General features: G+C 37.9%; 1 protein-coding gene across 4 annotated transcripts in view; it reads right to left on the minus strand.

Moving 5' to 3' along the window:
* Positions 1 to 4396: 4396 nt before the first annotated feature.
* Positions 4397 to 21515, minus strand: part of LOC138735600 (tyrosine-protein phosphatase non-receptor type 1-like) — an 80680-nt gene continuing 63561 nt past the window's right edge. For 3 of the 4 annotated variants that reach the window (XM_069883661.1, XM_069883664.1, XM_069883663.1), the window contains 8 exons: positions 20224 to 20314; positions 18954 to 19054; positions 15895 to 15993; positions 13398 to 13535; positions 9775 to 9984; positions 8688 to 8849; positions 7223 to 7440; positions 4397 to 6605 (listed from right to left, as the gene is read on the minus strand). In XM_069883661.1, coding sequence (XP_069739762.1) covers positions 6398 to 6605; positions 7223 to 7440; positions 8688 to 8849; positions 9775 to 9984; positions 13398 to 13535; positions 15895 to 15993; positions 18954 to 19054; positions 20224 to 20314 — 1227 coding nt within the window. In that variant the 3' untranslated portion in view covers positions 4397 to 6397. The remainder of the gene's footprint in view (positions 6606 to 7222; positions 7441 to 8687; positions 8850 to 9774; positions 9985 to 13397; positions 13536 to 15894; positions 15994 to 18953; positions 19055 to 20223; positions 20315 to 21515) is intronic. The other variant, XM_069883662.1, reaches the window with a different exon arrangement.

A 21515-nucleotide genomic window follows, 5' to 3' on the forward strand; every position in this document is an offset into this window, starting at 1 on the left:
AGTTCAGCTTTCAATACCATTTTTCCCCCAGTGCTGGTCAAGAAGCTACAAACACTGGTCTTTTGTACCCCACTCTGCAACGAAATCCTTTTCTTTCTCATTGGAAGATGAGTCAGAATTGGAAACAACATATTTTTTTCCACTGATTATCAACAGACGCACACCCCAAGGATGCAAGCTTAGCCCACTGCTCTACTCATTATACACACGACTGGCCGGGCACAATTCCAATGTTATCTACAAGTTTGTCGGCAGAATCACAAACGGCAATGAGGAAGTGTACAGGAGGAAGACAGATCAGCTCCTTGTATGGTGTAATGACAACAACCTTGTGCTCAATGATAGCAAAACCAAGGAAATGATTGTGGACTTCAGGAGGAAGTCAGGGGAACCTGACCCAGTCCCATTGAGGGCTCAGTAGTGGAGAAGGCAAAGAAATTCCTGGGTGTCAACACCTCCGAGGATCTATCCTGGAGCCTCCACATTCATGCAATCACAAAGAAGGCTCACCAGTGGCTAGACTTTGTGAGGTGTCTGAGATTTGGTAATGCCACCGAAAGCTCTCGAAAACTTCTACAGGTGTACCATGGAGAGCATTCTGGCCGGTTGCATCACTGTCTGGTATGGAGGTGCCAACTCTCAAGGCAAGAACATGGCCTACGACATCATAGGCACCAGACCACTCCAACGTGGACATCTACATGAGGCATTGTCTTAAAAAAGCAGCCTCTATCCTCAAAGACCCCCACCACCCAGGGCATGCCCTCTTCACTCTGCTACCATCAGGCAAAAGGGAGAGGAGCCTAAAGACGAGCCCTCAGCAGCACAAGGACAGCTTCCTCCTCTCTGCCATCAGATTCCTGAATAATCAATGAACCAAAGACACGGCCTTTTCGTACACTATTATTTAAATTTTTTGTTTATAGTAATGTTGTAAGATGGTTATAATATGAACGTTTCCACTCGGAGGTTGCTGCAATTATCGAATTTCATGACCTGTTCATGACAATAAATTCTGATTCTGAAATTGCATTAAACTCGACAGACCACAACATTTTGAGATTAGTAACCAAATATATCACACAACAGGAGAAAACAAGCAACTTAGTTTCAAATCAGGTTTATTTTGAAACGATGATTTGAGGTGCACTTGAAAGCCAGCATGTAAAATTGAAAATCATTCTGCAAAGTCTCTAAATGCTTGAAAAGCCCCAGACCCCGCACCTTAGATAATAGGTTTAACAATATAAAACCATAGAAAATCATAATACATGCAGGAACAACTAATGCTGCCTAGAAAATAGCAACAATACAGTTATTCTTGGTCGACAAGATTTTATACAAGTAAAATACAGAAAGCGGTTTACTACTTGTGACAAAAAGCTTAAAAAAATGTGAAACAGTCAAGAAGGAAGGAACATGTTAAAAGATCACACCAGCTCAAGTAAAAAAAAATCTCTCATTTAAAAAAAATTTTAGGTACAGAAAAGTGCAATATTTTGCTCCCCGGTGCATTTACCTGCAATTTAAATAATAAAATGACTAGAAAATGGTGCACCGTTTTCATGTCATAATCCTTGAAGTTGTTTAGGATTGTATGTAGTTTGTCTGAGCACTTCGGAGGAAACATTCAATGATCAAACCTTTGTTCTACTGAATTGTTTGAAGTCAAACTGTTGATGAACACTTAGTGCAAGCAATTAATTTGCAATTTTAAATTAAACCTAAAATTCCATGGAAATTTTAAAAAAACAAATGGTGTACTCAAGATCACACACATCTACAACAAGTTGCCATTTCTAAAAAAAATGTCTATATTTGGTCCAAAGTATTCAATAAAAACAAAAATAATTCCAGTCAAGTCAGACGTATCCCTGAAATTTATGAAAACTAGCGTGATTTTATAGAATTTGTTGTTAACCATTTAAATCACATTTCTGGGAAGACGACAGAATAAAGCAATTGCATTCATCTGCTTCTATCAAAAGGGTTCTTAACAATTGTCATAAGAACCTTTTTAAAGCCATACAAATAAAAACACTGAACAGATTTCCTTCCCATGGCCACTTAAAAATAGAAAGTAAAAATCCATTTAATTACATGTTGAAAAAAATACCCTTGCATCATTAAGACCATAAAATGTACCCAATATTGTTGTTACTGCCAACTTTAAATGATGCTGGCCATAATACTGACCAATCAGACCCTATCAGAAAGGTGTAGCTACATTTGCTTTCCAAGTCTTAATACAAGTAACCTGTAGTTTGAAGAGTGCATACATCTCCACTCTAAGCTGTGAGTATATGGAGTGAGCAACTGGATATTATGTTTAAAACAAAAATATTTACAAAAAAAATCATTTTATTAGATGATTAATCTGAAAGCAAAACTTTGGAGCTACAAGTCAATCACAAAAATCTCTAGACACGGTGGTTGAAGTAAAAACACAAAATGCTGGAGAAACTCAGCTGGTCAAACAGGGCCTTTATGTAGCAAAGGTAAAGATACAGAACTGACGTTTCAGGCTTGAGCCCTTCATCAAAGTATGAGAAAATGCCGACAAGTGTCCAAACAAGAGTAGGAGGGGGGAGGTGGCAGGGCAGATGACCCTCCAACTCCCACAACTACCTGGACTACACTTCTTCACACCCTGTTCCCTGCAAGGACTCCATCCCCTTCATTCACTTTCTCTTTCTCCGTTGCATCTGTTCCCAAGATGAAGTCTTCCAGTCCGGATCTTCCGAAATGGCTGCCTTCTTCCACAACCATAGCTTCCCCTCCACCACCATCAACTCAGCCCTTACCCACATCTCCTCCATTTCCTGCTCATCTGTCCTGGCCCCCTCTGCCCCCCAGATGCAACAAACAGAATCCCCCTCGTCCTCACCTACCACCCCACCAGCCTCCACATCGAACACATTATCCGTCGGAATTTCCTGTACTTACTACAGAATCCCACCACCAGACACATGTTTCCCTCTCAGCCTTCCGCAGGGACCGTTCCCTCCCCACCCATCGCACCCCTGGCACCTTCCCCTGTGCCTGCAGGAAGTGCAACACTTGCACCCACACTTCCTCCCTCACCCCAGTTCAGGGCCTCAAACAGGCCTTTCACGTGAAGCAACTCATTTACTGCATCCAGTGCACCCTTTGTGGCCTTGGTCACAGACTGGGAGATCACTTTGCCAGCACTTCCACTCCATTTGCAACCAGTGACCAACCATTTCAATTCTGGGTCACACTCCTGCATTCACATGTCTGTCCATGGACTTATGTACTATCCCACCCTGACAGATTGGAGGAACAACACCTTAGTTTCCAGCCATATGGCACGAACATTGACTTCACTGCTTTACACTAAACCTGCTTGCTTTTTCCCCCTCCCCCTTTCCTGTCTTTCCAATTCTTCCCCCCTCCCAGCCATCCTTCCTCCCCCATGGCTGCTGTCCCCTCCCTCCTTTCTCCACCTATCATCTCCTGCCTTTGCCACTGCCCCCCCCCCCCCCCCCACCACCTCTACTCTTTTGTTCAGACCCCTCCTGGCATTTTCTCATACTTTGATGCAGGGCTCAAGCCCGAAACACCAGTTCTGTCTCTCTGTTTTGCTACATAAAGGACATGGTTTGACCTGCTGAGCGTCTCCAGCACCGTGTGTTTTTACTCTAGAGTTACAAGTCATTCTGTTGTTATTGACCAGAAGCTTAGTTCGGCAATTAAAAATAAGAGTTTAAATTTCAATTTTAATGGAAAACTCAATTTGAAATTCATGTACTGATAATGGAAACAACAGACGACTTCATAAATGATTGGCAAGCTAAACTGAAATCAACCTAAAGATTAATTGTACCCCTGTACAATTAAAAAAATATTGTGCTGAAGTCAATATAGACAATTATACTTGGACAAGATATTTGCATTAAACTGAAAGTCTCGTGAAATGAATTGGCCAGAGTTCATATTCAATATACAGTACTGAGGTACCCATCACCCTTCTATTACTAATGCACAAGCTTCTAGCATAACTTCCACAAATATTTATCTTACTGAAGTGGTGGCAATGGTAAAGTTTGGGTAAAAAGGATACTGATCACCAAACTAAAGCCAAAATACAGTTTTACATTTTAAAGAAAATCAGCTCCCATTGTGTCAAATTTTAATATCAACAGAAAAATGGCTATGAACTATTCAAGACTACAATTTATATTATTAAACAGTTCTATCCTGTTTTCTCTTGTGTACTTGGATCTAATTAGAAACACAGCAGTTTGAGTGGCAATGAATTTGGGAATTTGTACAGTCACTGAATAGCATTAAATATATTTTGCACCAGTATTCCTCTTTAATTGTAAAGAAAACATACAATTAATACTTCTGAACAGTTGATGCTCACCAGAAATGTAGAAAACTTGCACTTTATTAATGGTCCACAATTTGTTCACAATACCAAAATGTGCAAAATATTTAATACCACAATCTAAATGCTTATCTATTCAATTATCTTATTGGTATGACCATCTGTAAAGAGCAAGAGCCAAGGAGAAGTTTCATTAAGGCATGTAGCAAAGCAGCTCAATTGTTTGCTTGCATTAAAACAGATATTTAACAGTGTGTCACTTAAGAGGTTTACCAACTTGCTTGTTTATGAATGTTACCGTGCACAAAACATTCTGCACGTCTTCAAAATTCTGTAGTACAGAATTTATTCACTACTCACTTCTCACACATCGAGCTGGAGAGATCACATTTCATCATTGAGATTGAATTTGATTGAAAAGTTACCATAATGTCTCAACCAAACTTTGGTAACATGTACAATAGAAGGAGAAATTTGCAGGTCATATTTCAGAGATCATTCCATGACAAAATGCCAATGCTTGTAGAAATATGGTCTGCAAAAGACAACAAAAAGTGAGATGTGAACAAGCCTAGTGGACAATTTTGGAATGCCTGATCTACACATGATATACTTGAAATGCAACAAACATCTCAATTACACTAATAAGCACATGCCATGATAGATTCAAATACAAATACTCGAGCATTTAAACAAACATCCACCATGGGTGTCAATCACAAATTGTAACTTTTCAGTGTCTGTCTCAAATCCACTGGCATAACCATGCAAATAATTTTCAACATATGATACTCCTTTTCACAGTAGTAATTAAGATCCACATCTTTTTATATCCAAGCAATTTCATATTTAATGATGGTACTGGAATCTACATGCATTCAACCACATTGGTGTTTCATGTCCAACTGCCAGGAGTCTGTGGACATTCAAACCATTGACAGTCATTCAAGAAAGTTCTATAGCTTACACACACTTCTATTATATACTCTTAGTTTCCCATTGATATACATGATTCAAAAATTGCTAAATTTTCATATTTTCTCAAGACAACAGAATTATATAACCTGTACTGACTACTTACATTTCCCTCATTAAGTACCGGCACCCCTATATTTTACAGGACAGGTGCCACAGCTTCCAGTACTGGTAGGAGGTACATTATTTTACTTTTCTCTGAGCCCTTGAGACGAAGCTCCAATTAAAAATGTTATAGTTTCAATATATTGGTTTAAAAAGTCAAATGCAGTTATACCTGTTACAAATAAATATGGAGTGAAAAAGGCTTGGTTGCAAACATGGTGGTCCAAGTTTTCTGTGATACAGCTGTACAAAATGCTGGTGGAAATGTTTTGCAAATTGCCGTATTACACCTCCTTATTTTATGGTAGCGGAATAATACTAAAGCCATTTAATTTGCTTTGAGCAAGCAATATTGCATGTGCAATAGAAAATGGTTAACAGACACAGTTGATGAGGACCATTCTGTAAGAGTACCCTGAGCAGTGGTGGAAGCCTTTTGGCAGAATAATTTGTACAAAAGCAACAACGTAATGTCACAACTTTGCTGAGAATAATGCAATTTCACAGCAGACAAAGCCCAAACATCATATATAAAAAAGATATTTGTGACTATTGAAAACAAAATTTGAATGTGAATGCTACATTTTCCAGAATATTGGACTTTTTTTGCAATTGAATCAATGACAATATTAACGTTGCATTTATGAAATAAGTCGGACTGAAGGATATGTATTTTTCTTGAAAATTCTAAAGTGAACATTAAGAGAAATCAAAGTAGACCACCACCACCCCGACTGGCCCTGCACACGCACAAACCCCTGACCCACCCTTATTTGGCATTTCTACTGCTTTCTCCTGAATATTCAAGGCCCTGAGATTTGAATGTTATACTCCTGGGACCAAGGGATTATAACAAACCCTAGTGCATCTTCTTATCCCTAAGAGCTCCAGTCTTATCAATTGCTTGCTTCTTAAGACATGGATCCTCTGGCTTTTTGAAATACGCTTTCCTTAGAGTAGTTGTCAATGGAAGAATACCCTATAGCAGAAGTAAGCCCCTGCTGTAAGAGCAGTGAATACACATACATTAACCATACAAGGTTTCCAATGTAACCATGAATTTTCCTCCACCACCTCTTCATTCTTTTCACTTCTTCCTTGAAGATCCTGTTCATTTGTTTGTATGGGGACATTGTCCCCAATGTGCCTTTTTCGAAGTCTTGGTTCTGAACTGAAAAAAGAAAGACAATAATTAATGACAGCTACACAGCATTTTTTTCCTGTAGCAGCCCCTTGTGATCAGCGATGACTTGCTTTTTAAGTTTTAAGGTGGGCAATGAGGGTAGATGAGGCAGGAGGAGGCTGGTAGAGCAGTTGGGGAGTTTAAGGTAATTTTGTATTAATGCAAAGTCTTGAAGGCTGCATCATGTTAATAAAAATTATATTGCATTTTTGGCTGTACACTCATTGCAATAAGCTCATCACTCAGTGCATATAATGATCCAGTTTTATTTGCTTTTCTGTTTTGACCAAAACCAAAATATTCCAGTGGAATGGCTTCTTCAAAAAGCTGCTGGGGTTGATGGATAATCTGCAACTGGACGTTCACACAGCATTGCATTAGGATTGATTTTGCAAGTAGGTTTGGTTCCCAACCTGAACATCTTATTAAAAGTAAAAGCAGCGATCTTTTACCAGAAGCAAGACATTGAATACTCAAGCTTGGAGCCAATTTTATTGAATGTGGAGGTATATACAATATGATTCATGGACGGAAGAAAAGTTTTAGCCATTAGAACAATTTTCACCTGCTTTTGCATAACTGACGAATCGTCTATATATAAATACCTTTCTGCTTGTGACTTGGTCAGTTGGCTCATTCTGCCATCGGGGATATCTTCTGTTTTCTGTTCACATGTTCTCTCATCTGGGTTTATAAAACATACCCTCTGATCTGGTGTTTTTCCATTGGGCGTTTCGGCTGCACGTTTAGGAGGTCTTGGAGGTGGAGGACTATGCTCTGGTGGCGGCGCAAGGTCTTCATTAGAAAGCTCTTTCCATTGTTCCTTAATTATTAAGTTTCACAGGGTTACCGTCATTTCTCCAATTTTCTCATTGTTCCAAAAGTTAGCTATCTAATTTTATACAAATTTCCATTAACCCAGGTTAATTATGCTAGAATGTAGACAGTGAGTAATGACAGCAAAACACAATGATCTGAATATCCAAATTTAATACATTTTTAAGCAGAATAAAATTCCTTTACAACTTCATTTTGAAATCCAGTTCAGGCAACCACACATTTTCCAGTATTTGTTTTCTTTCATCTGCAGTTTTATTTTTTAAACTTTTCTCTATTTTACTTTGCCAACACCAAACTAATTTTACTGGCTCCCCTATTACTTCAACTGAGACCATGTAAACAAAGTGCCTTCACTTCCTGGTATGCAGCATTCATTAGAGCTGCAGTCAAATATCTCACCCACCTGGATGGTGAGCATTTTTTGTTCTCACAGCTAATAAATACATTTGTAAGACCGCTATTTATTCAGGCATCTATAAGCACAAGCCTGAAATGTTGGTTATTGTTGACTTCTTACAGATGGTCCATGACCTGGGGGTTTCTCCAGCTCGTTTGTATCTTGCACACGACCCCAGCATCTGCAGATTTTCTTGTTTTTAACTTTTTAAGTCAGGTGTGCCATATGGACTATAGTTCAAATGAATAAAGATGAAGCATCAGTTTGAACCAAAATCACCCTTCTCCAAAGTTTACAAGCTGGTAACCCTTACAAACTCCAATTAGAAACCAACAATGCAGGCAAAATCAGAATAACTTTTCTATTCATCACGCCAATCACTCTTGCCTCAAGCAAGACTTGTATTAATGCCTTTTCATGTGAAATCATGGTGGTCTGGATCCAAATATTTCAAAAGAGTTGTAGAGACAGTTCAAGCCTATTTTAAAATCATTACGATGGCAAGAAAAAAAAGACAATATAAATGTATACAATCATTCCGTCTACTTTTTGGTTAAATTTGAAGTCAAGTGAATCAAAAGCCAGGGACGTTGACTTTCAGATATTTTATTAACATGAAGTTTTCATCTGTCTGCTATTCTACATTCAAAAGATTTTACAGCAGTATTCAAAGAGAACCAAAGTTATCAGTCATATAATAAAAATGTAAACTATTTGTGGGACCTTTCTGTGCATTAACTCATTTGTAATTGCTGAAGTAATACTTAAAATGGTTGAGGATATGCAAGGTCTTTGGTTAAACTCCAATCAATAAACAAAACTGGAATGCTCACTTGTACAGAGGGGTCTCCCATGATGAATTTTGCTCCTTCAATAATAGCCATGTAGGAGAAACGCATTTGATCAGCAGTTTGAATAAGACCCATCCGATATTTTCTCATCTCTAATAAAACTTGCTTAACATCCACAGACAAAGGTTCTTTCCGTTTATCCATCTGTCAAATAAAGTCAATAATATTGAAGAAAATAAGAGTGGAGCCCAGTTTCAATTTTCTTAACATTCTAGTTTGGTGGGAGATGGGAAACAGAAGGAGTGGTAGTGATTGAGAAACAGAGGATAAAAATACAAGGGAGAGTGAGAGTACGGGAGAACGGCTAAATGGAAAACTACTAATTTGCATAATTGTTAATTTTAAAACTAGACACACACACTCAAAGTAGCCCTCCAGGTAGAAAATGTAATGAAGACAATAATCCAGTCATCTGAGGACTGGAACGTGCTCATGATACAAGCTGCTCATGGTCCTAATGCATGAGGAATTTGCTAATTTGTCCCCAAGACTATGTGTAAATTGCCAATGCAATTGTACTAAAATGTTCGTAACACTAAACGTTTGCGCACTTAAGACTTAAAAAACTTTCTGCAGTTACAAAATGATAAATTGAAAACTTTTTCAAAATATTCACCAGCTGAAATCAGTGGTATTTTATCACTACCTTGTGGTGCCAGCTGTGGACAAGTCCAAGCAACCATAAAACCTTCTCTATGGACAATAGATGAATTAGCTTTAGTGGAGAGATATTCTAACAAGACAATTGTTTTAACCATGTCTCATTGTTTCTTGAATTTTCATAAAATTTTGGAGCTCTAATTGATATTACACAATTTTTCTGAGAACTGTATATAATGTGCTGCTAGGAAATTAGCTGGTTTTGTTCATATCACTGTTTGTCCAAGTAAGGGTTCTTCGTTTGATGAGTAAACCTCCATGTGTACAAAAACATACCAGAGATATTCAGACACTAATAATAATGCTGAACTTATTCACAGCTTCAACCATTTACAACACTGTTGTATTTTTAAGTCTGTTTTCAAAGAACTCTGCAAGAAAAGCAATGTAACGTGATAATATTACATACCAGCAGAAGGCATGTATCAACCAATGAGAAAGTGCCAGATCTCCCTATCCCAGCACTGCAATGGACCATAATTGGCCCATGCTCAGGATTCAGTGATCCAGATTCCCTCACTTTGAAAAGAAAGTTAAGGAATGAAGCAGGAGATTCTGGGACTCCAAAATCAGGCCAGGTGGTATAATGAAAGTGTAAAATTTCCCTGGTTTCTTTGGTCTAAATTGGAAAAGAGATAAATGCAAAAATAAATATAACAATGCATAGAAATAATTCAGAGAGAACTTTACATTTCAAGTATATGCACATATCCAATGTATTTTCAAAAATACACAAAATAATAAAATTACTAGACATAATTTGGTGCATCTAGTGAAAACTGATGTTCTTTAATTTTTAGAAAATATGTATTACCTACAAGAGATTCTTTTTTCCAACTCACATTGACAAGAGCAGCTTTGAAAATCAAAACCCCAGTGAACATGAAAGTCCTGCAGCTAGTGATCGTAGTAAAACCACTTACCAAAATGCTGGAGGAACTCAGCCGGTCTTGCAGCATCCATAGGAGATAAAAGATATATTGTCTATGTTTTGGGATCAGCCTTTCTTCGACAAATAAGCAAAGAACAGGAAATCTCAGAACAGAGACCGTACCAGCTGGAGGAGGAGTCCGTACCAACAAAAGGCATTAATTTGATTTAAGGGGAAGTGCAAATTGATTTTGTCTGTGTGAAAGGAGATGAAGGGAAATAAGAGAGAGAGAGAGAGAGAGAGAGAGAGCGCGCGCGCTGGAGGAAGGTGATGGGGAGGGGCTGGGGGAGTTTAACGAAAGCAAGAGAAGTTGATGTTAAAGCCATCCGGATAAAAGCCAGAGATGTCCATGGTCTTGTGCACTGCCAGACTGAGACCACCCACAAATTGGAGAAACAATACTTCATCTTCCATTTGGGCTCCCTCCAACCAGATGGCATTAACATTGACTTCTCTGGCTTTTGTCAACTCCCCCTGTTGCCTTCCTCCAGCTCTGTCTCTCTCCCTTTTTCCCTTTAATTCCTTTCACACAAACAAAATTAATTCTTACCTCTCCCCTTATAACACCTTTTGATGGTCTGGACTCCTCCCCCAGCCAGCACTGTCTATGTTCTGAGATTTTTCTGTTTTTCGCTAAAACCTGAAATTTCAGGCCTGAAATGTCAGTAAATATCTTTATCTCCTATGGACACTGCAAGACCGGCTGAGTTCCTCCAGCATTTTGGTGTGCTTTCAAACAAAAACCCTCGCATACAATCATTGTGTATTCTGTACATCTACATCTCAAATCACTTTTGTTTATTAACAATAACCACACACATTCTGATAGTTGGAATAATATTGCATAAACTTAAATTCAATCTTTAGCATTACAGAACAAATTATAATTAACATCTTGTATATGTCTTGCACTGCATACATATAACTTTATAGATGAACAAACTCCACACAACTGAGTATGCAAAGTATAGACCACCGTAGCAAGAAGTATCAAATTCGACACTTCAACATGAATTCCAAAAGGTTTCCCAACTATAGAAAATGATTTTATGCCAGCCATATAATGTTACAAAGATTACATCTGAAAGCGAGAGAGGACTGAAACAAAAGGAAGGGAGCAGAAGGAAAGATTTCATGATTATTTTCATTAAATAAAAATATCACAACCATCTTAAAGCAACTCTTAAAATCAACATTATTTAAATTGTTGTGAATGAACGAATTTTGCATCACGTACACAAGTACAACATACACAAATACAATCAAAGGCTTAAAACAGTGGCTTAAAACAATAATGCAAGTATAATCAAGACGCCACAAAGATAATAACTATAAGGGCTAGTGGAAAATAAATAAGCGGTAATGTGGCAGTTCATTTTGCTGCATCAAATGGGGCACTTTCATTAAAAAACAAAACATTCTGAAATGTACTCAAGATTTCAATTCTTACATTTATTCATTCACAACATGATTAGCTTATGACTTGGGGAGCGCAGAGGGTACAAGCTATGAATAACGGACAAAATGACTATAGAGCAGAAAATGGATGGAAGTACCTGTACAATAAACTAAAATTTGTTGGAGAATCAGCCTGGACTAATGTGACTTTTAAAGAAAAACACTCAGTATTCTCACCTTAACTTATGCCATTTCACTGGGTTAGTTAAATTTTAATATACTTTGGAGTCTATTATTCAACATAATTATTTATTCCTAATTTATATCATGCAACTTGTATTTTGGATGAATGATTGGAACAAAAATAAATAAAAGCTGTAAAGTTTCAATACAAATATGTCACCCGTGTACCAAAGCAGACATCTACAGCTGATTCTTAAAAACAAGAGTAGAGGAGGCATGAGTCATAACCCATGTGCCCCATCATGGAGTTGAAATGGAGAATTATACTTCTTTTCTTTTTTCTTTTCTTTCTTTGGCTTGGCTTCGCGGACGAAGATTTATGGAGGGGTAATGTCCACGTCAGCTGCAGGCTCGTTTGTGGCTGACAAGTCCGATGCGGGACAGGTAGACACGGTTGCAGGGGAAAATTGGTGGGTTGGGGTTGGCTGTTGGGATTTTCCTCCTTTGTCTTTTGTCAGTGAGGTGGGCTCTGCGGTCTTCTTCAAAGGAGGTTGCTGCCCGCCGAACTGTGAGGTGCCAAGAAGCACAGTTGGAGGCGAGATCAGCCCACTGGCGGTGGTCAATGGGGCAGGCACCAAGAGATTTCTTTAGGCAGTCCTTGTACCTCTTCTTTGGTGCACCTCTGTCTTGGTGGCCAGTGGAGAGCTCGCCATAGAACACGATCTTGGGAAGGCGAGGGTCCTCCATTCTGGAGACGTGACCCACCCAGCGCAGTTGGATCTTCAGCAGCGTGGACTCGATACTATAGTTACATTAACTGTGCACCTTGTCAACTCAACATTGTACAACACTATTTTTTCATGACAAGTTATAGAAAAAGTTTTGTTTTAAAGCTACACTCAGACTGTAATTACAGTACTTTAGGAAAGGCTATTTTTTCATTCTTTATTTTAAAAAAGAGCCACAAAGGTTTCTGCAAGATTCTAATTTTGAGGTTCAATCTTTGAGATGCAAGTATTTCAGTAGTTTAATCAGTCAAAACGTTCTCTCAGCACAATTCCACAACCAGACATGTTCCTTTATCAAATATTGGTTCCTTTATGCCCAACAAAATGAATTGGATGCCTGATTAATATCATAACATAAATTAATGAGTGAATTTGATTTATTTGTTGATTAGTTTCAGTGTACAGAAAATATTTCAATTACATACTTAATTTCATTTAAATAAACTTTACCATTTTTCTGTTTTACTTCTGCATGTGCTCAGATATCAGTAAACACAAGAAACCCTTTACATTGGTTTGGCACGAGATAGCAAAATGTTACTTAATGGAGAACCGGACATCAGCAAACAGCATCTTTATGATGCCCCCGATTATAAACATTTCATCTAACTTTTGTCACATTTCGCCCTGTTGAAATTCTGCCAGAAAATTAAGCCCAAATGCTATTTAATGCAAAGAAATCCAAATTAAATAGTTACAAAACCAAGATTCAAATTTTGCTGATGAACTTACTGCAAGGTTTTCAACCTCCAACTGTCGTACTGTGTAATATGATTTTACATCTTCAGAAATCAACGTTAACTTGAAATGTGTGTCTGGAAATATCATGTCCACTTCTTCCTGACTTGGCCAATATTGTGCACATTTTATCTAGAATTTAAAAATGATTGGATGAATTGACATTCAAACGTTCTTCTCTTCTAAGTAACACTTTATATTCTGTTTCAATAAAGCAGTCCAACTTCGAAACCAGCTCTCACTCTCAATATTGTTATTTCTAGCTGGAAAATACACATTTCAGCAATGGAAATAAAACACGAATGTTTATAGTTTTTTAAAAACTCCAAATCACTTATAAAGCTTGTTACTTTCTCAAGTAATAGAGGTTACACTGATTATATATGAAAGATTTTCAAAGTATAAAAAATAGCAGAAACAAAAGGCTTACTTTTTACAAAAGAATCTAGCACTAGAAATCGATTGTCCAAGAACAGGGAAATGGATGAATGATAATGGAAAACAATTAGAAGTAATAAGCTTATCATGACCATTCACTCTCAAGTGAAGAGACTCTGGAGCTTGATGCCATATCTCTGACTTTGTGAAATCAGAACAAATTTGCAACCAAAGATTGGCTAGGTTTCTTTAATAATTAACTACCATCAAGCTAGGACACTAATCTGAAAAAGGGAGCAAAAGACAAAAAAGTAAGCCGCTTTTTTTTTTGCTGTAGCTTCTACTACCAAAAGGCACAAGGGTGATATTCATTGATGAAATAAAATTAAAGATAGTGAGCTTGAACATGAAGTAGGCAAGCAATGAAAATGAAATATTCTTCAAGGAAAAATAAACTATGATAAAGAAATTCAGTTTTGAGTTAAAATGCTTTGTGACAATATTTTGACAGACTAATAAATTTACATCGCATTAATCAGAAATATTTCAACTGAAAAAAACTGTAAATAATTGTTGTCAAGAGCATTTTCCACTAAAGATTCTATGACAAAATTGTTATATAGTTATAACAGATCACCCAACATCTGTAAAAGACCTAATAGTAACATCAAGTATTCATTCAAACGAACCTACTTTTCCAGCACTCAGTCTGTCTAGCGCTAGCTTCTGACCAAGCATTTTTGACCTGAATGTTAGCTCTACTTCTCTTCCAAGATACTATTCGACTGTTGACAACATTTTGTTTTGCAACTTTTCTGAAGTTCTTTATTTTCATTAAATAATAGATATAGTTTTTAATTCAAAATCATATCTCTTGATCAACTGTATTACTTTCTGGCAAAGAGGAGCAGGATTTAGACCAGATTCATGAGGAAGGCTAACAATATCCTTCCACATGGACCTGGAAATCTTAGAAATGGAAATTTAACAAAGTATTTCTGCCATATTCTTTATCTTTAATTTTTACTAATCTAGGACAGAAAAAAATATACATTTGTGAGATTCACCACCATCAAAATAAGATATTGTAATATATTAATTTTTTGGTTGGCAAATTAAACAACCTTAAATGTACTTAAAAATGCTGTACTAAAACAAAATCAAAAGGTTGAAGAAAACCGAGTAAATTTTAAAAATACAGATTTTCATTAGAAAGCTCATTTCTGAAGGAAGCAAACAGCACCAAATATTTTTATTCCAGGAAATGATCAAATTAAAAATGGAAAAGCAGTCGTTTTAACTTCCAGTGTCATGGTCTAAAGAAAGGAATCAAGATACCATTGAGTAATTACAATCAATTGATTACATTTCAATGACACTGGGCATTGAAGGTTTTGTGTCCTGAACACCTGGGTGTATTTTAAGAACTTTGAGCTGTTGATCATGAAAATCACCATAAAATTTTCCGATCACGTACTTATTTTCTAGTTATAACCTATTTTTGTGATTTCCTGTCCAAGCAGACAAAACCATGAAATGCACCATCTCATTGAAAATTCATTTTCTGCATTCACAATTGGACTTCTTTCCTGCGGATCTTGGTGGAGTCAGTGACTAAAAAGGTGAAGGTTTCACCAGGACCTTGGAAAAGCGGTATCAGGGCAACTGGAATCCTTCATTGGTGCTGACCATTGTTGGACACTGACACAAGAGGCATCAAAAGCTCAGCTCAAACAAAAATGAGCAGCAAATCATTTTCAGGCCAGTTGAACTAATGCAATGTGCCAGCACCATGATGCCATTAAACATGCTCAATTAAATTAAAGTTAATGTTTCTCCAATTTCCGACATGATACAGTAAATCTAAAATTATCTTTGTATTCAGCTTGAAGTTGTCCCCAATTCTTTTTTCCAGGAAGCAAGCCTTTTTAAAGAATTTGTTGTGTCACTTTTCAATTCATGTTTAAATTAACACGGAACATTGTTTTGCAGCATAACAGCTTCTTCTCCCACAGAAAGCAAGAACTCCATAGCTTACTTGATTAAAGATTCACATTTAAAAAAAAACACACATTGCTTTGTAAACTAAATGCAGAAAAGTTCAATGACTTACTGATCCCTTTTCAATTAACCTGTTGAGCATGACCACTCCTCTGGACTTTTGCTCCCAAACCATTTCCCAGAAATGACCACATGTATTTGGAAGAGGTCCCTGTAAAAACAACAATTTTTTTTGCATACTGCAGGCAATCACTGCCAATGCAAGATTTAAAATATTCAAATTCCTAACGCTCTTAACTCTGCACACAACATGTAAGCTTATAGGAAATGGGGGTGGAACAGGAAAAGGACAGGCATATGGAAAGAAAGCAAAGAGGGAAATAAATTTAAATCAGTGGATCTTTGTTACAATAGGGGAGAAAACCCCCTCAAGGATCAATAAATACTGAATGACAATCTCAGTTCATTGTTGACCTTTAGCTTCAGAAATTTATGGCTCAAATAGTTCATGAAAATTCAATAGCCTCCTTGCTGTTGGGGGAAAAAAAGTTCTTGAACCTAGAGGTGCAGGACTTCATGCTTCTGTACCTTCTGCTTGAAGATAGAAGCAAGAAAAGATCATGTTCAGGGTGATGGGATCGTTGATGTTGGCTGCCTGCTTGAGCCAACACCTTACACAGACGTTTTCAATGACTTGGACTTCAGAGCTGCACTGTTGAAGGTGTTCATTTATGGGAAATTTTTTAAAATGTTCATTTGTCTAGACATTTTCAGAAGGACACAATAAAGCTCAAGTTACAAGAACTCAGTTCAGTGCCTGTGCCAATATTTAGACATCATGGTAATTAATTATCAGGTCATTTATATCTTTACAGAAGCAGCGTGCAGATTTATTACATTTCTTTGTAATACATTACAGTACAATTCCAATGATCCAAAATCGTCAGGACTGGACCTATTTCAGATGACTGAATTTTTCAGGCTTTTTAAGCATTAAAATAATGTTTAATTCTCATCAAAAATGCTGGCCCCGGCTGATCCCCAACATGCCCCAATGTCGCCGTCAATCACCGAGACCTCCCAAACACAGCCGCCGATTCCTGACACGTCCCCACCGCTGCCACAGATTCCCAGGGAGACTTCCTGGGCCAGAAGAACACTCACTAGTGAGTCAGCGGACTCCTGTCTTCCCATGGGCTCGTTCCGGCAGGGGCTGTTCAAGTTTCGCATCTTGGTTCTCAGTGTTGGAGCCTGACACAGATCCAGTCTTCACCTGCACAACTCCCCCTGCCAATCGCCGTCGCATATCATCGACACCTCCCCACCGAGGTCCTGCTCCTGACTGGGTGCCCGAACAGGGTGTAGCTTTGTTGGGGGGGTGGGGGGGTGGGAGAAGAGGAGAACAAACCTCATCACCCACCCCCGGCATTTGCAGTCCAGCAGTGACCCCGACCCCACGGCCTTCCCAGACTGCTATATTTTTAAACTGTGAGGCCACGGCATCTGCGGCAAATAAATGAGGATTTCTGATTGTTCCTAATATCCTCATTTATCCAAACTTTTTCAGAGGCAAACAGATGTCACTTCCTGGTCCAAAAAATTTTCAGATAAATGAGGATTTTGGATAATCGGTGATGTACTCTATACACCTACATTTACCAAAATATACTTCATTGACAACAAAATGCTTTGGGATATTGAAAAAGTTGATAGCTATACTTTTATAAACCAAAATGAATTCATGCCCATTTGAAATAATGTAGTTAAACAGTGATGAACATGATTGCAAATTGAGATTCAGCATCCATCTCCAGGCCCAAAGTGAGAAATTGTTAATAGAATGGACTACAAAAATACATTTGACGCAACTTGCAATAACAATACAATGTTTAACTCGACCATTAAAACCATAAAAGCAAGCTTTAAACTTCAGCCAAAGAAGTCCAATTTGCTAGCAGACTGATGGGGAGAGGTTTGGATACAGAATTTGTTAGTTTGATCCTTCAATTGACTCTACACAAAGTGAATTATCACAGCAAGTCCTCTTGACATCATAAGAAATTATATTGGATCATGGATTCCTCTGATTTCAATGGGGATCAAAGGGGTTCAGGTCAGCAGGAAAAGGAGCAGGTTACTTTTATTCTTTTAAATGAAAAGTACTGCATGTTAGTTAACTACATCAACATTTAATAAACATTTTAATTCTTTTTTTAATTTTTTGAATTATAAAGTCTGCCATTAAAAATTATTTAATAATCTGCAAAGCCAGTTGTGCAGTCTTGCTATGCAAATGCATTTTTAGAGACAACGTTCAGGGCAGGATCTCTACTTCAGATAATCATGTAGCTGGAATTCAAGATACTTACTGTATATGCCAGTGTAAGAGTTGAGTTATTTGGACCAATTTTTCAGGTCAAAAAATTTGGGGGGGTGGGGGTAGGGGGTGGGGGGAATGACTTTTTATATAGCTACTACTTTTGATCACAGTTAAATACCTGCGCTGTTCAAGGCTTCAGGAGCTTGGATGTCTGGGACCAAGTGCTTAAGTCCATGTTCAGGGAGCTGTGAGCTTGGATAAGCAGGTGGCCAGGGTCTGGGAGGACGTCTGAGGGAAGGGTGGCGGGAGTTCCAGTGGGCAGGAGGCCAGGACGAGAATCCAGAGTTGGGATGTCCATAGCTCCGCTGGGCAGGTGACCAGGGCCTCAGAACCTTGGATGAATGGGCAGCTGAGGTAAGGGTTTGCGGCCGAGACATCGGGACCTCTGGTGGGCGGGTGGGACGAGGATTTGGGATTGGGAGCTTGAATGTGTGGGTGGCCAAGGTGAGGGTTCACGGTCGAGATGTCGGGAGCTCGGCAGACAATCAGGGCCAAAAATAAGGGGGGGGGGGGGAGTGGGTCAACTTTTACAGAGAATTGACTATTACACAAGTATATATGGCAAACAAAATGGTCTATCCATAAATGGACCAGGGAATCACCAAATGTTAACCCATCAAAAAGAAGAGAGAAAAGGACACAAAGTGTTACCCCATTAACAACCATTTTATTTTGTTCTGTTATGAAAAATACCCCAATGATGTTTTGGGAACTGAAAACTTGTGCCAATCCATTAATCTTAAAACAAAATAACAGATGGTTTCATGATGTTGACACTTCAAAATGCTCACCTGAGTCAGAATGTAACTTCTTTGAGCTTCTTCCATTTTAATCAAGCTTGCATTGACATAGTCATTGTCCCCCTGCTGCAGTTTAATTCGACTGTGATCAACTTTCAAAAAAGAGAACATTTTAAAAAATAAGAACATTACACATTTACAATACTTTTGGCAACAGAAGGACACAGGAAGTACCAATCAAGCTACTTTTAACACACAAAGGGCATCACTCTGAAACAATCTGATATAAAATATTGTTTCTAAAGTATATGGTTTTATGCTGAACAAGTGGAAGGAACTCTTTTTAACTAGTTTAGACAAATTTTGTAGTGGTCGCAAGATTCAAAATGAATGAAAAGGCAGTTTTCACATGAAGTAGACAAATCTTTTGGCCATTTATAGATTCAAGTTTCAGTACAGTGAGAGGAGCAACAATGATTTTGCAACAGGTCAAGAAACACTTCTGTCCAGTTAACTGAACACGCATATTAAATAACTCAGCACACATGTGATGAAACAGACACTTCTCTTTTTGACCAGTGGGTGTGGTTTTGTGAAAAGAGAAGTGTAATAAGATAATGGCATAAATTTGAGAACTGAATCTGAATTTATTTCATCCAGTTTGTAATCCAATTCAGAATATGAGCCTACAGATTGAGGACCCTATCTTCACGTCAAAATTCCAAACAAATTCAGTAACAAAGTGAAAATCTAGAGCCTATTAATATTGTTGTAGTTTAGGTGAAAAAGAATCTAATTTTTCTTCCTTGGGTTGCAATGAGATTCAATCATTTCGTCTTGTTAAAAATAACAAAGTAATAGTCCAAATTAATGAGAAGCATTTACATTCACTGGCTTGAGAAATTCAAATAAAAATATCGAACAAGCCTAGTAAAAACTTGTTTGCAGTAAGCCTGTAAGAAAGGCAGATCCCATATTAGATCTTGTCCTAAAATATTTTATAAATTAAAATATAAAAATGAGTGAAGATCAAAATAGCACAAAACCTGGACTTTCAGCTAATCATTTTCTCAACCTCATTGAAAAGTGAGGAGTTTTAAACTTTGACTAAAAGTACAGACAAAAATGAGTTTAAAAAACATAGGTTTTAAGCTAATAATCAACCATAAAACTCTTTAGTTTGTGTCCATAAACTCATCACTGATTTATCAATTCACATTTAACTTTATGGATTGGTAGCATATTGTGCAAACACCACTCAGACAGAAATTAATATGTATTAAATATACATTTTACTCTAAGCAAGATTCCCTTTACTTACATGGACTGACATCTCTATATCTGTTTCGATTTCTATTTTCTGGAAGCTTGGCTACTTTACAAGGGAAGTCACTGGCTTGATGTCGGATATCCTGGAATTACAGAATGGGAAATAATGTTAAATGAAGTATGAACATTCCAGCATTATTTTGTTTTGTCAGTGGAAGCAGTTCAGATGAAGTGCTATAACCTGACAAGTTTATTCCCACCCTCTCCACAAATGCTACTGAACAGAGTGTTATCATGAGGTTCTAGTTTTTAAATGCCAGCTGTTTGCTGTATTAACAGTCAAAGCTGGCAAAGCATTGTCAAAGAAAATTATTTGGAAGAATATTGCTAATCTTCTTGTTTTCATTATGAATCATAATGAATCTTTCCCCAATCAAGTCTGTATAAGCGTAGTTCATTAAACAGATTACAGTAGGCTGTAGAAAGTCCACTGCCCAAAACAATGGCATCTCAGGATGCAAAGTTACCCCTGGTACATTTCAAACAGTGGGAGGAAACCCAAAGCCCTCAGAGAAAACACATACAGACACGGGGAGAACATACAAACTCCTTACAGACAGTGCGGGATTCGAACCCCAGTCCCAATTGCTGGCGCTATAAAGGCATTGCGCTTACCACTACACCAACCGTGTCACCCCAAACAGCAGTCATGTCATAAAGTGGATTGGACAGGGATGGAACTGTATTACTGCAAGTCAGGAATGTTTTGGAAACACTGATAGGCAAGAACCTCAGGCAATTACCTTATTCAATTGCCAGTGGTGTTAAGACTTTGGATGTGTCAAAACTTGTGAAGCACATCCAGGAGTTTTCTCAACAATATATAGATGACCTTTGCTAGAGAAGGATAAACACTGCACGTGGTCTTGGGAAATGAGGCAGAGCAAGTGTGGGAGCACTTTGGGACCTGTGAACAATTTTATTTGTTTTAAAATGGTCATGGTCCATACATTAGTCCTAAATGTGGGCAAGACAATTTTGAAGGCATTAGACAGAAACTTGCAAAAGAGGCTGTTTGCAGATAAAGAAAGTCTGATAAGTGGGAAGCTTTTAAAAGTGAGATTGGGAGAGTTCAGAGCCAGCATCTTCTCATTAGAGTGAAGGGAGAAAAAAAACTGCAAAGAGTAGGGAAGCTTAGATAAGAGACATTGAAGTACCAGTCACGAGAAAGGCTCATGTAAAGTAAAGGCAGCTGGGAATCAGTGAATCGAAGGATGTTGGAGTAAATTTGAGTACCTCAAGGGGGCAAAAGATGGACACGAGACATCTTTGACAGATAAGCCA

This window comes from Narcine bancroftii, chromosome 6 (genome assembly GCF_036971445.1).
Source record: "Narcine bancroftii isolate sNarBan1 chromosome 6, sNarBan1.hap1, whole genome shotgun sequence".
NCBI classification, from domain to species: domain Eukaryota; kingdom Metazoa; phylum Chordata; class Chondrichthyes; order Torpediniformes; family Narcinidae; genus Narcine; species Narcine bancroftii.